Consider the following 19,635-nt stretch of genomic DNA (forward strand, 5'->3'; position numbering starts at 1 on the left):
GGAAGAGACAAGAGAAGAGAGAGATAGACGGAGGAGCGTGAGTAGAGAGAAGGAGAGGAAAGAGGGAAGGCAGAGAAGAACATAGAAAGAAGAGAGAAGGCTGATTAGGACAGAGGTATGGGAAGGAGAATGAGGCGAGAGAGAGAAATAAGAGAGGAAGAGAGGACGAGGAACGAGAAAGAATGCAAGGCGAATGGAAGTAAAGGGATGTGATGCTGGAAGGGGAGAAGAAAGGAGAGAGAGAGATGAGAGGAGAGAGATGGAGAGGAGAGAAAGAGAAAGGTACGAGAGGGAGGAGAGGAGCAGGCGAGAGGAGGAAGAGAGGCAGAGGAGAGGAGAGGAAGGAGAGAAGAGATAAGAAGAAAAGAGAGGAAGGATAGTGAAGGAGAGGAATAGGGCTGAATGGAATTCGAGGCTGAGAGGAATAGGATAAGGAGCAGAGAAGAGAGGAGAGGATAGCGAAGGATCAGGAAGCAGAGATAAGATAGTACAAACGTAAGAGGTAGGAGAGATGATACAGGAAGGAGAGAAGTAATAGGATGGAGCAGACGGAGAGAAGGAGATGACGGAGTAAGAGAGAATTCGGTGGTATATTAAGTGAACGAGGAGTTAAGATGAAGTATAGTAGACGTGATATTATTGTTATTATCTAGAACGGAAGATCGCAGCTGAAGTGGAAGGAGGAGATAAGGAAGGAGCTAGATGAATGGGCCGGGATAAAGCTAGTAAGGCTGGTATGAGCAGTAAAGTAGTGAGATATTATCGATGAGAGAAAGGAATTTCATTTCATTTAGAGTAATAGCTAATCGTAGTTGATTAGGTAGATTTCTGAGCAGAGGTAATGTATTGGAGCTATGAAAGTGGTAGATGTAGCTGTTATGGAATGGGGATGGGAATCATTTTGAAGGAGTATTATTTTGAGGGATGTATTAGATATATGTATTGCGTTAATGATGGATTGGATTTCATGATTCATGAGGGGTTTTTAGTGAGGATTATAGATGTTAGTAGTGTAGGAAGAGAGAGAGGACGAGAGAGGGAGAGAAGAGGGAAAGAAGGGAGAGAGAGAGAGGGGGGAGAGAGAGAGAGGAAGAGGGATGAGAAGAGAGGAGAGGCAGGAGAGGGAGGAGAGAGAGGACAGAGAGGAGAGAGAGAGAGACAGAGAGGAGAGAGAGAAGGAAGAGGAGAGGAGAGGAGGAGAGGGAGAGGAGAAGAGGAGAGGAGGGAGAGGAGAGGAGGAGGAGAAGAGAGAGGAGAGAGAGAGGAGAGGGGAGGAGAAGAGGAGAGGGAGAGAGGAGAGAGAGAGGAGAGAAGAAGAGAGAGCGAGAGAGAGACAGAGAGACAGAGAGATCAATATAGTGTATAGCGATTAAGAGGAGGTATGCAGTGAGGGAGGAGAGGAATAGGAAGAACGAGAAATGGCAGAGGAGGATTAGTAAGATGATTCGCAGGGTAGAGAAGTAAATTAGAATTAAGAGACGAAGAGAAGATGAGGAGGAAGAGAGACGAGTTATTAGTGTGAGAGAGAGGAAAGGAGGGAGGTGATAAGAGAGAGAGAGTGGCGCGATAGGGAGGCAGAGAGAGAATCGAAGAGATGAGAGAGGGTATGAGACGTGGTATGGTCACTGTGGGGGGAGAAGAGATAGGTAGGAGAGTGGAGGAAGAGAGACGAAGAGAGTGAGAGAGAGATGAGGGGAGGAGATGCGTAGGAGTAGAGGAGTGACACCACACCCCAATGAGAGGATAGGGAAGAGCAGAGAGATAAGTGAGTTAGCCAGGAAATGCAGGATAGGAGGCGGGAGAGGAATGAGGATTTAGTTTTTTAGTGAGAGAAATGGATTTTAGGAGTAAAGAGGAGAGAAGGATGATGAAGCGAGAGAAATCTTCAGAGTTACTGTGATAGTAATCACAAGCATTTCTTTTTTTACTTTTTAAATTTTACTTTAATTTTACAAACAACATTTAGAATATAATATATAAAGTTGCATCGTGTACTGATTGTGCTGTTGTCCCCCTCCACACTCTGAGTTTGGCTTTAGTAGATGAGGCTTTGTTTTCAGTGGTGAAGTAAAGCTGTTAAAAAATGTGTAAATTGTTTTTGTGAATTTTTTGTGAATGTCTCTTTTTTATGTTATTATTAAAAGTAAACCATTTAAAATGCATTTAGATGTTAACATTAAAGCTGGTATGACTCAAACGATTTATAAACTGATTAAATTAATTAAACTAACCAATTAAACTTAACTTGTGCAGACACTTCCTGGAAGTTATAGTGTTTCAACTAATTACTAATCACACCTTTTGCGTAGTAAATTACTGCAATAAATAAACTTCATCAAGTGCCAGTTATTCATTGTATTGATTATTTCTATTTAACAATCAAATATTGAGAGAAACAGATGTAATACCCATTCATAGGTAATAGTTTACGAAGGCGTCTGTTTTATTTTTGTTAAAAATCAGAGGCATGTGTTGACTTTTACAGCGACAAGCAGACAGAGTGTCTGCCCTGTGCCAGGTGAGTTTTTACAAATCAGCAAACAAAATCGTTAATCAAAGACAGAAACACAAGACACAGGAATGACTACTTGGCAGGAACGCTCAGAGGTAATATGATGAGAAGAACCTGGCAGAGACCCAGAGTCACAGCTGAGCTTACATCCACAGCCTCCTGATGAGCAGACGACTCGGAGGGTGCAGGTGAGGCAAGACCCGCCCACCGATCCACCTGCCGGGGAAAATACACCCTGACATATACTAATGAACATAACTGCTGAAGATGTTTAATGCTTGTCATGATCCTGGGTGTGTGAGCAAGCATTTTGGAGTTTTCTCATTTTACGTTCTTTTTCTGTTATTTAATGCTTTAATGCTTCTGTCTGATTCTTAGTTTGTTGTAGTGTTTGCAGAGGAAAAAGACCCACTTGCTTTGTGCTCCTGTGGTCTGAGTTTTCCTGTGGCCACCTGGTTCACGCAGTACAGTTGTTCTTTGGGTTTTCCATCTTTTCCTGGGGTTTAGGTCCTAAATTGCAGGTCACACAGCAGACTGCGACAAGGCTCCGCTTATTTTAAACATTTCACGCTTTTTTTTACAGCTCATTGAACTTTGCACGTCAAGTCAACAAAGGGATTTCTCAAACACATGAACATATGAACTGTGATGTGATACAAAGTGTAAAATATTTAAAGTGCTGCGTTGTTTTCACTCGACATGATTTGTGACTCTTCCTTGCTTCAGTTGTAACTTTGTCACCTTCATTATGCAACAGTTAGGTGCAGTTAGGCACCACCAAGACACATGTAGCTGTGTACGTGCACTCTGAGCACAAGAAAAACCAAACATGAACAGAGTGATCTGCAAGGGAGAAACATTCCCAGCCTGAAACACTGTTACTAGTTCAGTGCGCTCCTGTTAATGGCCTATAAGATTACAGAGAATAGTGTGAATAATATGATTCCTGATGATGTTGGAGACGCCGGGGAGGAAAAACTCCATTTTGCCAGAGGACACGAGGCGGACATCTAACGGGTTAGCATCGGTCAGGAAAGGGCACAGGGATGTTTGTGTCCAGCATAAAGAACACAACAGGGAATTGAAATATATCTTCACCGTCTCAAAAGCCCGTTTTGCATACATCTCCATTTTTTCAATTAGATCCTCCAAATATTAAAATTGTAAATATACAGTCTTTAAATGTCATTTTTTTGTTGTAGCGCTGATTTCTGGGTCATTCCTTATATTCAAACCTCCACACATAATCTTCAAGTCAGTGTCTTTTTCTGTAGCAATTAAGCAACTTTTTTTTTTGTCTCGCATAAATTTTATCGCGCTCGCCAAATCAAGAAAAACAAATCACCCTGCACCTGTGTCTTGTCATTAAGGAAGCACAATTATAGCATTTATTGGATTTCAGTGCCACTGGAGGACGAATCAAAAACCACAACAGTGGCATTAAGCAGAACTCGATCCAGCTGTCTTTATGCTCTTTAGCAAGTTTTAATTGGTGGGGAACACGAGAGAGGAGTGAGGCAAAAACATCATTACAGCTGAAAGTACCACAACAGGGTATTGCTGAGATTTAATTACACTAGGCTATTGTTTAATTTGCCTCTCAATGCTTCAATTAAACAAAAAAGGGAATGTGAGGGTTCAGGTTTCAGGCTCATCTGGGCAGGAGAGCAGAGAGTTTCCCCAGTGAAGTTCATATAACATCACACAGTGGAGATCAAATGGATTTGTCATCGTTTGACTAATGACAGGAAAGAGGAATAAACCTGATTAGAAAATCATCAAGAATCCCTCTGTCTCTGCTGATCATCTTTGTGTGTGTTGTGTTTCTGCTGTAGAGAGGCCTCGGAGCCCGTGCTGATGTATTTACTGTTTTATTGAATGGTGCAAATGATGTGATCTGAGGTTGATGGAAGCCAAATATAGCAAAAGCTCTCCCTCTCTTCATAAGAAGGGAATGTAAAGAAACTCCTCAAACCATTTCCCTTATTAGTTTTGTAGTTATTCAATCTCCATTCCCCTTTCTTGTGAATAATACCCTTTAATCTGCATGCAAAGAAACAAATTCACTCAGGGAGTAATGGGAGAGAAACTTTTAGTTCTGTTGTGTGAAAGTGAAATTTCAAGAATCTTGCACTCGGAGTCACTTTGCTAATTTTCTGCTCAGCGCCGTCTTGTTTGCTCAGTGAATTTGTTTGGAGCAGGACGATGGGACCATCGTTCGTTTGTTTCTGTGCCATTAAAACAGCACGCAAGTCAACACCTTTAACTCCCAACTGCTTTAATGCGCGCTGGTGGATGACTCACGCTGTACATAAGAGTAGTATGTGGTGCAGTGCTGTCACCTCACACCAAACAGATTGTGGGTTTAGATTTGCTGCTACGGTAGAGTCTCTGTTCTCACAGTCCAAAGCAGGTGTGCCAGTGATTATAAACTAGTAGATTTAAAGAGTTAACAAACCTGTGGTCAGAGAGGTGAAGAAGAGAGACAAGTATACGAGTGATATGTGACAGAAAGATCTAGAAGATGGTAGTGAAGTCAGCATTTTGGACATAAATATTGTTTTTGTAGTGGTTGTATTAAAAAAGACTGAGGATGTTAACATTTTCATTGGGAGTGACCGGCTTAGGCAGCATTAAGCACGTTAGAGCGACAGGCTGAGTAGTTTGAGGAAAGAAGGAATAACACAGATGAGGTCATGAGAAGGCTTGGTGAGGATGCCAAGGATAGGGCGAGTTAGAGGCAGATCATCTGCTGCGCCAAACCCGAGAGCAAGTAGCCAAGAGAAGAACAAGTACTCTGTGTATGTGAGTGCAAAGACAGACATGGGTAACGGTTTAAGTCAGAGTTTGGCCTTGTTAGTCTGCTGCCACATAAAGGACCCATACGGAGGAGGCTTTAGGTTTTTCCCCGTCTTAATCACCAAACAGATGGTCCTCCAGTTCATGCTTTGACGTTGTGCAGTACCTGTATGCTAAAATGACCACATAACACAGCCTGGCTTTGGGTGATACATGGTAGACAGTTACAGAAAGTTGTGCCATAGTTCAAGACTCAGTCTTCTCTTTAAATTGTCGACATCACTGCTTAAGAAGAAGGATTTTAAATTCATACGTTCCAGGAAACTCTCAGACGAGCTTCACAGCGACGAGAAACAAATGCATTGGCTAGTTTTACATTTTAGCAACATCATGATATAAGTTTAATGTGTTTGTTATATATCCTGATCAAAATGACTGTAAGATGGGGTTCTCTTTCAGACGGGCCTTCAGTTCAAATCTAGCAGGGCATATAGAGACGCGTCTACTGTCAGACGCCACGAGAACTTCATTAATTACATTGAAAAGAATTATCCAAGATATTGTCCAAGAGCCAAGGACAACTCGTGGAGACCTGGAACCAGCAGGTACAGTAGTAATGCATTCAGCCACCATCACCATGCAAGACTCCAGTGCTTAAGGAAAAACATGTTGTTGCTGCACAACATTTAAACAAGTCTGTGAAATACTGGGAGAATCTAGTTTGGATGCTATAACACACACCATGTGAGCCCCAAAGGCCTCGCCCCAACAAAGTGGACGTTTCACCTGACCTGAAGCCAGCTGAAAATCTGTGGAAAGACCTAAAGCTCACAGAAGGGTCCCACGGAGCATGCAGAAGACTGTTTGTGTGGAGCATGGTCCCTGTCTCTGACCCAGGGTTTGGGGCGTTTACAGGGTTTCGCTTTTTGTTCTTTATTCTGTATTATTGTCGTTCAGGCTCTTTGTGTCAGTGTTAGTGTTATGTTGCAGTAATCTGTGTATTACCTTTATATCCCATTCTGTTCCCTCAGTCTGTGTTTCAGCTTCTGTGGGTCAAGCCGTGCACGTTGGCCACTTGTGCTTCATCTGTCTCTTTAGTCTTCGGTTAGTGTCGGCTGTGTTTGCATCTGTGGTCTGTTCCCTCATTATTCTCTTTGTGTGTCTGTGGTCCCTGTCTTCCCTGGTGGCTGTGTCCTTCCTTGTGAGTGTTTCCTGTGAAGAATGATCGTTTGGTTTTTTCCTTGCTGGTTTTCCTTGTGAGAGATCAGCAATAAAACTGTTTCACCTTGTGTTTGTGGAGTCCTGTGTTTGGATTCTACCTGCCAGTCTCACAGTTTCACTGTACAGGACGCCTCTTCAAACTGACAAGTATTAAATATGTTTAAATAACCGTGTTCAGTATTTTCCCCCCATGTGATTTCTCATTATTACACATAACGTTTTCATGACTTACCAACAACATCACTTCCAGCTGCTGAACTGTAAGCACTGTACCATTGGTCAAATATTCTAAATCACAGTTTTGCAAATCTCTGAACACAAATTGCATCATTTAGCACATTTTGTTCACTTGCCTTCAAAATGCAACCCATCCATGACCACTTAGTGTTGTTGCACCTGTTCAAACTCAGTTGTGAGAATAATCCGATCGTGTGTCGTGTGCCCTCGAGCTCTGCGCTCATTTTCTGCGTTCCTCAGATGGAGATCGGCAGGAACACTGAAGAAAAGCAAGAGCGACGCTAAGAGGCGGCCTGGGCGGCACCTGACAGACGAGCACTTTGTATTACAGAAACAAATATTTCTTTTCCAACTTTTTCTGTATGCAGTGAGTTGTTTCCTATTATTCTAACATTGCATGGCTGGACTTTTTCTACATACTTTATAAAACAGGTATATACAGCATATACATATCATACAGTAAATGTTATTTCAGACAAAAAACAAACATGACATTTTATAGCTGTGTGTATTTGTTCGGCTTCTCGAGTCATTTTAACCATTCATCTAAAAGGCCCTGTATATGAAATTATATGTATATGTGTATGTATATATACAGTGCTTTCAATTGTCTTGTTTACTGTCACCATCAGCTTTCATTTTGTGTGTCATAATGTAACACTCTTTGTAGACAGACATGAAAAGGACTGTAGTTAATGTAGCCTAGTCCGCAGTGTTAATTGTTATTATTATGTTATTACTATGTTATTATATCATCTCTGGTGCTGGATTGTGAGCAGTCCACTAATAGATTGGCAGTGTGTGCTCTGTCCCTCCTACAGTCCTGTCCTGCCTTCCTCATGTATCTACCACACTGTTGAAACTGTGCTTGGAGACACAGAAAACCTTCTTGCAAACTGCACCTCTGAACGTGCCATCCTGATAGACTTCCTGTGAAGCGTTTCACAGTGAACCTAAACTGTTGTCAAGCGCACCAAGACTGAAACGTAACTCTGCTGTTTAAACGTATCCAAACATCTTTAGGTCTGAAGCACCAGGGAAACATGCTCTGTGTGAGGGAACCCTTCATTTAATCACTGGCAGTTTTGATTTTAACTCTGTTATTTATGGCTCATTAAAATCAGAGCATGTTTGTTTTCACAACAAACTGGTTAAAGTTTTCTGTTTCTGTCTATTTGTTAACAGAATTAAAAGTTGAGGCACAGAAAGTAAGTGTGTCTTTACCGTTTCAGATTTGTCATTGCAAAATAAATCTCATCGTTCTCTAATTATGTCATTATATAAAAAGATAAAGTCTCTCAGCTGCAGCAGTGTTATAGCATTACCACACAAAATAAAGCCCCTCCATCAGGATGCACTTGATAAGCTCTGTGTTTGTCATTATATTGTAATTATGATAGTGAGTGTTCTGACTTTGGTTTAATGAATCAGATTATTACATTATTATTACACTTATTGAATTTTCACATAAAATAGAAAATAAAGCCAAACTAATAACAGCACTGATTAATTATATTAGAACAGCTGACCATGTTATTAGGTCATTTTATTGTTTTTACACATGTAACTACATTTTATTTCTTAAAGAAAAAATATGTTAAAACACATTAGATTTTATGTCAGTTAAAAACAACTAGGGTATTTTCATTTGCTATTTATCATATTACTATTTATTTGTATTAACTTTTACATTATTCATTATTACGTAAACTTTTTGTTTTTAGATCATGGAGAAAATTCCTTATTTTTATGGGATGGTACATTTCCAGTATAATTCTGGTGGCCCATGTGCCAGAATATTACAGGTTTTTGCAGTGTGGCGCATCAGTGTGGGAGGGACTACGAGGCTGATTCTAAACATTTTAACGTCCATTATTCTCCAATGAGCAGTAAAGGAAAACATTCAGAATTCCCAGGAGTGGACATTCCAGTAAATCTATCCAAAGATCAGACGGCAATGATCAGAGAAACTGCAAAATCACAAGAGGTCTCAGACTCAACAGACTTCAGTTAGCATGCCACATGTTTAAGTTCTGACTGAACAGGTATGATGTGTTTGGAAGGCCTGCCACTTCTCTCTACAAAGCACAAAGTTGCATTTGAACAAAGGACCAAACGTCTGCAACGATGTTGTTTGGACAGCTCACACCAAAGTTTGTCTGTGATGCACGGCTGCATGTTTGGAGGAAACCAAACAGCATGTCAGCAGAAACACCTTAAACCAATACCGTGCACACAGATGATGATTTGGACTTGTTTTGCAGCACCTGGGCACCATGCAGTCGCTGAGTCAATCATGAACTCCTCTGCAAAGCACTTAAGAGGAAAATATAAAGACATGGCTCTGTGAGCTACAGCGTGGCTGAAACTGCATCATGTAATAGGATGTAAATCCCAGGCACACAAATCTACAAGAGAATGTCTAAAGAAAAGAAAAGCAACAAGGTGCAATGGCCCAGTCAGCCCAGTTGAAATGTGGTGGTGGAACATGAGCAGAGCAGTGGAAAAACAAATTGTGACAACAAGCATCTTGATGGAACGAGTTTAAAAGCTCAGCATAATGCTTCTCATCTGCCTCCCTGCTTCCTCTGTCACAGCCAGCCGCTGACTGAGTTCCTGCTATAGCAGAAAACTACAAACCAGGCTATTATGGCTGACATGTTGTCATCACTGTCTTGTCCTGTCCGGACAAACAAAGACGGATGTGGCTGAAGGGCTCAGTGGTGTCGAGACACCAGCAGTGTCCTGTCTCTCTCAGCAGGGCCTCAGGATGCAGCAGAAGAGCAGGAGCTACATTCAGTCCTATTCACAGCCTGTTAATGTTCAACCACAGACAGGAACTGATGCAGTGTTTCTGCCGGGGAACGATACTGTACCCCTGTTTCATTTGTGTGCTCATCACTGGGTAATCCGAGTGGACAGAAGGTCTGAACAGGATCAGTGTTTTATTCTATTTGACAAACACAAATCAAAATCTGGTGTTTCTGTGTTCACAAATCATCATTTTTGGCCAAAAACCAAAGCGCGACAGTCTCATACACACTGGCAATATAGAGCATCCAGGACAGCTCGGACAGGCTCCTGTCTCCTCACAGAATCCTGGTAGTTTATTTAATCAACTGAAGTCTGATCTGTTTACTAAAGTCATCATTTATTTTCAAGTTAAATATGAAATTTTACAAAAACTATTGAGACCATTATGATTACTAATGAAATGATAACTTTATGGTACCGGACCAAATCGCTAGATCTTTAGATATCATTGTGCATCAATAGAATTTTATGAACCAGGAAATAATAAATAAAATAGGCTGTAATCACGAGCAGGTAATTGTTTTGAGTTTCCAGGCACAAGTGAAAAACCCTCTGCCTCCTCACCTAAATATTAAAGCTTTTCTGAAAAAGTCAGCATCATACTGTAATACAAAGATAATCCTTTGGTACTAAACCTGTGAAACAGAAGCCATGAACCGTGCTGTCTGTAATGAAGGTCAGGAAGCTCTCTGCAGGTGAAAGAATGATTACGAGGTTTACATACATGCTGAAAAAAAATGTGTCACGGGTCTCATAAACTAAACCGACACAGCACATTTTCCGCACATGCCGTGCACTCTTTTAATGTGCCAGTGCTACGCTATAAAACTGCAGGTATCCATCTCCAAGGTGATAGTCAGTACACCCAGCCTCCGCACGGCCGGTAGCTCCATACGATCTGTCAGCCCCGACTGCTCCTTCTTTCTTCTGTCGGAGGTGATTTGTCCATCGTGTAGAACCAGATACCATTTCTGATGATATTTAGATATCGATGATTTACAGAGAACAGTTCACGTCTGCAGTTACGTAGACTGTCGTGTTATTACTGTCGGCTTGAGCAAGAGCTGGATTTCATTGCTCTGTTTAGTTTTGGAGTTTAGTTTCTTTGTAGCTCTGATGATAGTGTTGATCACTAAAAACTTAATGTATTTACTGTGTGTGTGTGTGTGTGTGTGTGTGTGTGTGTGTGTGTGTGTGTGTGTGTCCAGACAGTCACCAGTGTACTCTTTTACCCCCTGCTGTTTCTTTTGTCCCCAGCCCCTCAGGACTGCTATTCCCAGGCTTTACATAAGTAAATTCAGACATCTCATTTCTCTGTGTCAAAGAAACTCTATCAGTTTAACTTTTGTTCTGGTTTTAATCATTTAAACGATCTTCCTGAGCTCAGCTGACGTGTGCTGTGATTTTCCAGGGATTTTTGCCCACAGTTGATCCAAAATAATGTGTAAGACTGATTAAAGAACCAGCAGTATGTCTGCCTGCAGTTATCTGATATTTGTTTACCTCCTTAAGTGTAGAAAGAGCGCCATCAGTGTGCCATCACATGTACAATGCCACAACTCATCCATCTTCCCGTGTCTTTGTGTATTTGACAGGACATGACAGGACTGACGACACAGCAGCAGTAATGTCCGTGCATGCCTTTAGCTTTCTGCTACAGCGAGAAGTCAGTGAGTGGGTGTGAAGTGATGGGAAAAATAATCTGCATTTTCAAGATGACTTTATCGGAGCTCGTTGTGCTGTGTGTCAGGAGGTAGAGCAGGTGGCTCGATCCTTTGCTGCTCCAGTTCTACGCGTCCAAGAACAAGATACCGAAGCCAGAGTTGGTCACTGGAGACGCCGATAAAATGTGTGTGAAGGTTTAATAAACTGCATGTGTGGATGGGGGATGAAAGCGCTTTGAGTGCTCGTGCAGAGCAGAAAAGTGCTTACCACAGACAACTTTTGTATGTAATAACATGAATAATGTCCCACTGCATCACACAGTGTGCTGAATTCAATGCAGTGTCAATACAACCTCCACATTCTACTGCAGATACATGTACAGGTAGAAATGGAGTTCACACTGCTATAAACTCAACACTGCTTTTGTTAGCAGGCTGCATTAGTGTGCTGTCTGTACAGATGCTTGCAAAGAGCTGCAGCTGTGTTAGTGATATAGCTGTTCCTGCCCTGCACACGGTTTGCACACATTTCTATCTGCACAATGGGCAGATAGAAATCCAGCTGTCTAATATTTAACTGAGTGAAAACAGGTAATGTTTGAATTCCCCAAAGTCTTCATTAGGCAAAGAGTGAGGCAGACATGTGGCATTTAAGTAAATTACTTTCCATTTTAAATTCATGTCACATCTGTCAAATCAAGACGATAAAAACAAACAAAGAAATTTATAACTGAAAAGCCCACATACAGCTGTCCTGCATGGCCCTGATGCATCCAGCGCACGTTTCAGCAACTGAAAATAATTTGTCACACCATCAGAAATGATTACACCACACATATATACAAAATAGATTTTTAAAAAAGTGAAAATGGATGTTCTTTCTACCCTCTGCGAGATTAAGACATGAGCAACTTCATATTGTATCAATTGTAAAACTTTATAATAATTAATGCAAATTATCTAAAAGTTTAGTTACTAGTTTTTACTGTTAGACGAGGAAATGATAAGAATAATGTTCACTAATAGATGTGAACCATTTATGATCATTATCTGGATGTTTTTAAGTTAATAATAGTCATTTAACACTCAGACACAAGCGTTTGGCAGGATTCTGATGAAGTTGTGTTTGATCCTGGTTACAAGATGCAGCCGCAGAGCTGAGCGCCACTGCTGTCACTGAAACATCAAACTAAACACTTTGATTTTAACTTGGTAACATTTTTATTCATTTTCCTGACCAGGTTTTTAAAAAGAGGGTGGAGGGGGGACTGCTCAGTCCTTAATATGACACGTTTAACAAATGAATAGCTCTAACAGGGAAGTGCCCTTTGTGGTGAGTGGAATCCCTCCTGGGTGTGTGTGGAAGGTGTGTGGGTGAACTGTGTGGGCTTTCCCCATACAGAAGGCCTCTAAAGACCAACCTACACACTCAGGATCCCGCCTCTCTCCGAGCCATGACATCCAGCTGGAGCCTGTCAGCAAAACAGCCAACGAGGCAGAAACCATAAAAGAAGAGGAGAACAAGGAGAACAAAAGCTGTATGAGAGTGAGAATGCGAAGCAAAAAGAAACGTGCATGATAAGGAAAGTGTGATGCAGATGCAGAAGTGTGTGTCGGTGGGACCATCCTGGTGTGCAGAATAGGACAACTCCTACACTCACATTCCTTTATATTATATGGAAGTCAACAGGAACGACACACACATCCCCGACAGCTGCACGCTGATCGGGAAAAGCAGAAGTACCTGTCGCAGGAAGATACTCGCAGGGGGCCTGAAGCTTCCCCCGAGTGAGAATGCAGCGAGAAACCTGAGGAGCAGCAGCAGAGAGCGTTGTGTTTACTCGTCAGGCCGAGGTGGTCACGGGGCAAGAGCAGCAACGAGACTCGTCCACAGAGGATCGAAGAAATCCCACACACTCTCTTTCATTTTATTAAATGCATATTTCAAATACTGCCAGTAATGTAAAATTATATATTATACTTCATGTTTCTATTTACTTTACTAGATTTCAGAGTTTCAGGGTTGAACTTTTTCTTTTTGTTTTGTTTTTCAAAAGAAAAACAACAAAGACAACAATAATAAACCATAAAAATCCTCCCTGTGTGTCCTGTGTTTGTGCTCATTGTTCCACTGAACACAACATTAATTAGTGCATGCAATCCTTTGTATTCTATGACTAGCTTGATGACACTGTAGAATTGCTAACAAATTAGCAGTTGTTTAAGTTAATAAAACCAACAGCATTACTAGCACTAGCATTACTAGTTAGCGCTGTGAGACGATTGTCCAAACTACTGAACTAGCAGACAGATCATATAGACTAGCAGGATGAAATATTAATATTACCCTGAAGAAAGCCAGCTGAGTTACATAAAGACCAAGAAATGAATGCAATAGCTTGTATAATTACCTGGCAGGGTAATTATACAAATTTTGAGCATTTACTGAGACTGAGATGCTTGACTGAGCTTTGTAGTTGCCTTCAAAGAGCTGTGTTTGTTCCAGAGGGAGAGGATAGGTCAGATGGCAGGGTCTGCAGCCTGCCACAGTCTTTATTTAAAATGTGCCGCGAACGAGACGTTGTCTACACATGTAGAAAATGTAATATCTAAATAAATTAAGATGAAATGATCAAAGTGAATCAAAGGAATTGAGACTCATAATTTCTGAACCCTGACCTTGCTGAGACGCTCTGGCTCTCCTCTGCGGTACCATCACAGCGCCCAGTGCACAGCTCCTAGCGCGGGGCTGCTACATCTCTCTGCGCTCTCCTCGCCCGTCTTCTCTTCTTTCATTAGTGCTCCTGTGTTGAGAGGCCACTCCAACGGGGCAACAATGACCCCACTGTGTTACCAAGCTTTGTGTGGCATTTTATTCATCTGTACCCCTTCATCTTCCTATCCATGTGACCCCGTTCCCTCTCACACACATCTCGGTATAGTTCCCCTTTCTTCCCCGAGTCCTCCCATCTTTCTCTGCTCTTTTCCTGAATCTCTCTCGCTTCTCTTTTTATTCAATGAGGCATTAGTCAATTCACATTTTTCTGTTGTTTGCATGGACGCCTACAGAGTTCCTCTAAGACACTGGCGAGGGCAGAACAGTACAGAGAGCACTGTTCCTTATAGGTCAGGCTGTTATTCTGAACACTAACCTCAATTAACCTTTTTAAAGAATTAAACAGCTTGAACTTGGACCTTTACTGTTTGGCATGTTCTTTGTTTGTTTGCAAGTATTTTAGTTGAGCACACTGAGCACCGAGGCTCCAACAGCCCCGGGTTTGCTGCTGTTTGCAGAATGTAATTACAAATATTCCCAGCGCCTTTATGTCCCTGTGTTTTATGCCCCCAATCATATTTTGAAACTTTTAACAACGTTGACATTACGTTGGTGAAACCAACAGTTATTTTCATTGAAAGTTTCTCTTACAAATAATTTTAATAATTGACTGAGGATGAAATCAGTTGGGAAATAAGCCCAAATGAGCATTAAGGCTGAGGTTAGCACATTTTAATAAAATCAGCATTGTTCAGTTTGACCTACACGAGATGCTTCTACCTCTCCTTTGATATCACATGTGCTGTTGCAGCTGAACAGTGTCTGTTCATTCAATGCGTCACACACCCATTCCTGTTTCTAACAGATTCCAGGCCCAACACAAAAAACCTTGCAAATGTGCTTAAACTGACCCCAGGACAGCTTCCTCGTTACTGAGAGACTCTCGTGTGTTATTCACAGTCAGAGGAAAAATGTTGTTTACAGGCCAGAGTGTGGACATGAATATGTTAGTTAGTTCCTTCCTTTCAAAGTGAATCAATAACATTAATGAAGGACGAAGAGATTCATCATGCTGTATTTCTTTATTGGCGTTCAGCTGTAGAAGCAGGAGAGACGTACAAACTATGTGGATACAGCTCCACCTAGTGGTAGCACCTAAACACAATCCACCAAAATAAAAGCGCTTCAGACAGACAGACAGGGACCCTTACTGGATGCTACTTAAAGTGACCTGACACCTTTGTGTGTTGTTTGATGTGTTGATATTCTGCAAATCAATTTCCCAAAGACAGACTATTATTGAATGTAAAGGATTTAAATTGTAGTTGCATTTAGAGCAGACAGTAATACATGTTTGGATGAACTCAGTATTGGAAAATGATCTTTTGAAACTACACAGACCAACTGTTTACATATTACAGCAGTCTCCAACAAGTCTGAAAATGTGCCTCATGGGATCACAGATTAATGTCGTAAACCAGTGAGTGGCAACGATTCTTAAACACAATGAATATAAACAATGATTGACATTTATAATGAAATTATGGAAGAAACATACGTGATCTACGAGTAACCAAAGCAGTAGAGGCTGAGATATTCTGACTAAGATTCAGCCGCACTAAATCTGATTTCTGACCCTGCTCAGTAAACATGCTCTGCCTGTTTGTCAGCCATGTGACTGTAGTCACCTGACTTATGCAGTCACCTGTTCCTCATTCCCCCGCTGCTCAGCAGTGTATGTTATAAGGCTCTTCCCATAACCAGACCCTTGTTATGGATCTGCATTATCAAGCTTCATACTTTAGGCTGATTTTCCTGATCACATCCCGACTGCTGTCACGTTCTAATGTATCATTGAGTTGTTACTGGAAGAAGCCAAACAAACAAAGTCAGAACGTTAAACTGCCCATAAATCGTATTCCATTGCACTGATGTGTACAAGCCTCCACAAACAGCTGCGGTCGATGAATGTTAATGAGGGGAGAATATATACAACAATCCCGTTACTCTAAACACGAAAGCATGTCTCATCTGAGCAAAGCAGATTCTTGCACTGCACGGTGATGATGGTGGCGGGTGACTATTACCGTGCAAAGCACAGAATAACTCAAAGTGAATGACTGTGGAGAAAAGTCTTTCACAACATTTAGCCAAGTCAGAAACTACAGTTAGGAAACACCTTGATTCTAGATGTACAATCCTGTTTCCACCAACATGCAAACCACTCGTTGTGCTCAAGGAAAAGAGGCCAGATTAGACTCTGGAAAGGCCCTGACCACGTGATGGACACAGCTTTATGGCTGCTCGTGTTCAATGATGAGTGCTGACAGCATTAGGATGGATTTTAATGTGTAAAATGCTGCAAAATATTTACATCTGCTGTGTCAAAAAACACAAATCAATCATACATGAATTAACAATATTATCAGATGATATTATCAGAACAGCTCCAGCCTTTTGCTTGAACCAGATTCTGGTTCAGGCAAAACACACAAACTTAAAGTGTCTGCAGCAAAGAAGGAACACATCTCAGAGAGGCTCTGATCTGCTGAAACAGTGCAAAATCAGAACATTACAAATGGCACATGACTACAGCGAGGACCGACAACAACAGCCTGATAAAACAAATCACCATGATACTCTGTTTCACATTTATCTTATTTTGACAAAAGACAAAATCAGAAAAGTAGCTGAAACTAGTTAATGCAGCAGCAGAAGAACAAGACGTTGTTGTAATGCAGGATCTAATCATCAGTGATTAACTCTGGCTCGAGTTTGTCTCTTTGCTCTCTTCTGCTTCAGCCGCCGGGCCGGAGGGGCCTGGTTCTGCCTGCTCAGAGGGGTTTCTGTCTATTACTGTCATATCGTTTTTACATCACAATATAAAACACTCTGAGGCAACTGCTGTTGTAGATTGGCACTATGTAAATACAACTGAATTCAACTGAAGTGAATCTGAGACCAGTCTTTGCTTAAAGGAGACCTCATTTCATCTCCCCTCTTCGTGCATGTCTACAAGACTAAACTGTTTGTTCACATTTAATGAGGACAGGCTTCAACTGAGGAGGTAAAATTAACTCCACTGAGCAAAAGGCTGTGAAATTGTATTACTTTTCAGTTTTAAAGTTCACTTTAAAATAAAGGGCAGTTTCTTTAACCCTCTATTAGTGATTGGACCCCAAGTCTAGCCCTATATTCTAGAGAACGTGTTAGTTTGTTTTTGGTGAGTGGTTTGTTCCCTGATACTCAGCAGAACATTTTCTAAACCACAGAAATATTCGGACTGTCTCCGGTTAGAGTTTAAAGTTGGGGTTGTCATGGATTAAACTTGGGCCTCAGTGGGCTTACTGTGATCATGCAAAGCTGCTGTAGTGGAGTCCCAGAAAGAAAAAGAGTTGTAAAGTACACGATAGAGCCCCTTTTGATTTTTGATTCAAGCCAGCTAATTAAAAGGATTAAACATCCTGTTTGTTGACGCTCGATCATAAACCGTTTATGATCAGTCAGGCTGTTTTAGCTTGTGTCACAGGAAGTTTTCACCCAGACTAAAGGGGGTGAACTTCTGTGCTTGTTGAGCTCCGATCTCAGCCACATACAGAGCCCCAGTTTTCAGGTCTAGGTCTACCAAGTGGGGCTTCACATCATCAGCCAACTGGATCACACTGACCACTCTGCACTGGCCAATCATGCCTACAGGCGGCGCATCCAGCAGTGAAATCTGATTGGTGTTGAGCTGGACAACAACAAAGTACTTTTTGTCTGGGGTAAGGCGCACAGAATAGGGTGCATCTTCAGTAAAGCAGCTCCCCCACGTCCCCAGCCACTCCCCGGTGACAGAATTAAAAACCTGGATCCTCTTGTTTCCTCTGTCAGCCACCCACACCCTCTGGGCCGTGTCCACGGTCACGCTGTGTGGGATGTAGAACTGAGCTAGGCCTTGTCCTTTCTCTCCATGCATCCACATCACCTTCTGCTCTTTGGACAGCTTAATGAGGCGGTTGTTCATCCCTCCATCACCGTCCACAATATAAATTTCCCCAGAGTCGTGGACAAATATCTCGGCGGGCTGATCAAACTGCAGGGGGTCCAGTCCAGAACCTGCTTTTCCTGGCGTTCCAAGCACCTGAGACGAACAAATAGAGAATCAACAGGATGTTTTCTATTCCTATAATCACACTAGATACTTCAGAAACAGCTTTACTTAGCACCAAATCACCTGTAGCAACTTTCCTGATGGCGTGTACCGTTTGATGCAGTGACCATACGGGCCGTTCCCCACATCTGTGATCCACACGGTGGGGTTTGATGAAGCTGCATCTGCTAGAAATATTCCATGAGGCTTCTCCAGGGTGGTTGTATTCCAGGACATGAGGTAATCTCCGTCTGTAGTGAACACCAGCACCTTTGGAGCGTTGTCACCTAAAGGAAAGTAAATGCAAGCACAGTGACATATCTGCCCACTGCATCAGACTCCACATGCAGCCAGCATTTAACAAAGCTTGGTGTCCTTTAGTTTTAGTCCCTGCGGAGGACGTATGGCTGTAAAAGGTCAATGATGTGAGCTGGTGTTTGTCCATGAGGAGCTCTACAAGTCAGCTTGATGCAGCGACTCTCTTACTAACAAGATCTGCATGTGAACTGTATGATGCTGTGCATGTGTGAGAGAGGGAGAGAGGTCGCAGCAGTGTGGGATAAGCTGAAAGATGTGCTGACATGCTGGGTTAAATGGACTGAGAGCTGACATGTGCTCCATTTAAAGGAGGAGAAGAGAAATAACTGCTGATTATTACACGACTGACTCCTGACCACAAAACTGTGACACTGCAGAATTTGTTTGTCCACAAACCGATGCACTAGTTAAACAGAGAACAGCAGCACAGTGTCAAACCCCTCGTGTGTACTGACGTTTTGTAATTTTCTGAGTGATTTTTTTCTTTTTTAAAATCATCTTCTTCTTTCAGGGGGAGGTTACCACACTGCCTCCATTTCACCCTGTTCCCAGCACCTTCCTCTGTCGTGCTGGCACTCTGCGTGTTCACCCGATGAACCTCCTCTGACGTCTTCCTCTTTTCCTCCGGCCTGGCAGCTCGTCCGGTGTATCTACTCAGATTACAGATACCTTGATAATACATTCACAGATTAAAAGCTGCGCTGTATCATGTACTAAATACCACACACAGTTAGATGTCCCTCCACACCACAGCTGACCAGCCTTCGGCCGATGGTGATTTTTCGTTTTTACGGGCCAATGGTTTTTTGGTTTTTGTTTATTTTGTAATGGCATAAACAATGAAAGGTGGTTGATGGGCCAATGTGCCATGATCAATTCTGAAATGGACCAATTACAGCCGAGGAGGTCAGATGCACCCGCCCCTTTGTCTTATCACAGACACACAGAAGAAAATAGTATTGATTCGTCCCGGACTTCAGCTACAAAGCTGGAGTTATTCTGTCTTTACACTGTCAGCTGCCTCTTCTCCTCCTCTCATCCTCTCCCCCTGCCGCTCCTGTTTCTACTTCAATCATGAAACTGATCAATGATCAGCTGATCGGCTTTTCTCTCTCGTGTTTGTTTATCGCCCACTTTGCGCCAGAAAGAGGAAACCAGTGGA

General features: G+C 42.0%; 1 protein-coding gene across 1 annotated transcript; it reads right to left on the reverse strand.

The window, feature by feature from the left end:
* Nucleotides 1-15,086: 15,086 nt before the first annotated feature.
* LOC102296357 (NHL repeat-containing protein 3) lies at nucleotides 15,087-18,442 on the reverse strand (the record flags this gene model as incomplete). The annotated part of the gene is given in 2 exon segments (XM_014340413.1): nucleotides 15,087-18,146; nucleotides 18,240-18,442. Coding segments are annotated over 2 exon segments (803 nt in total), but the record flags the coding sequence as incomplete, so codon positions are not given.
* Nucleotides 18,443-19,635: the final 1,193 nt, after the last annotated feature.

The sequence above is a fragment of the Haplochromis burtoni genome, unplaced genomic scaffold (assembly GCF_018398535.1).
Source record: "Haplochromis burtoni strain Fernald_Lab_line unplaced genomic scaffold, NCSU_Asbu1 Contig_367, whole genome shotgun sequence".
NCBI lineage: Eukaryota > Metazoa > Chordata > Actinopteri > Cichliformes > Cichlidae > Haplochromis > Haplochromis burtoni.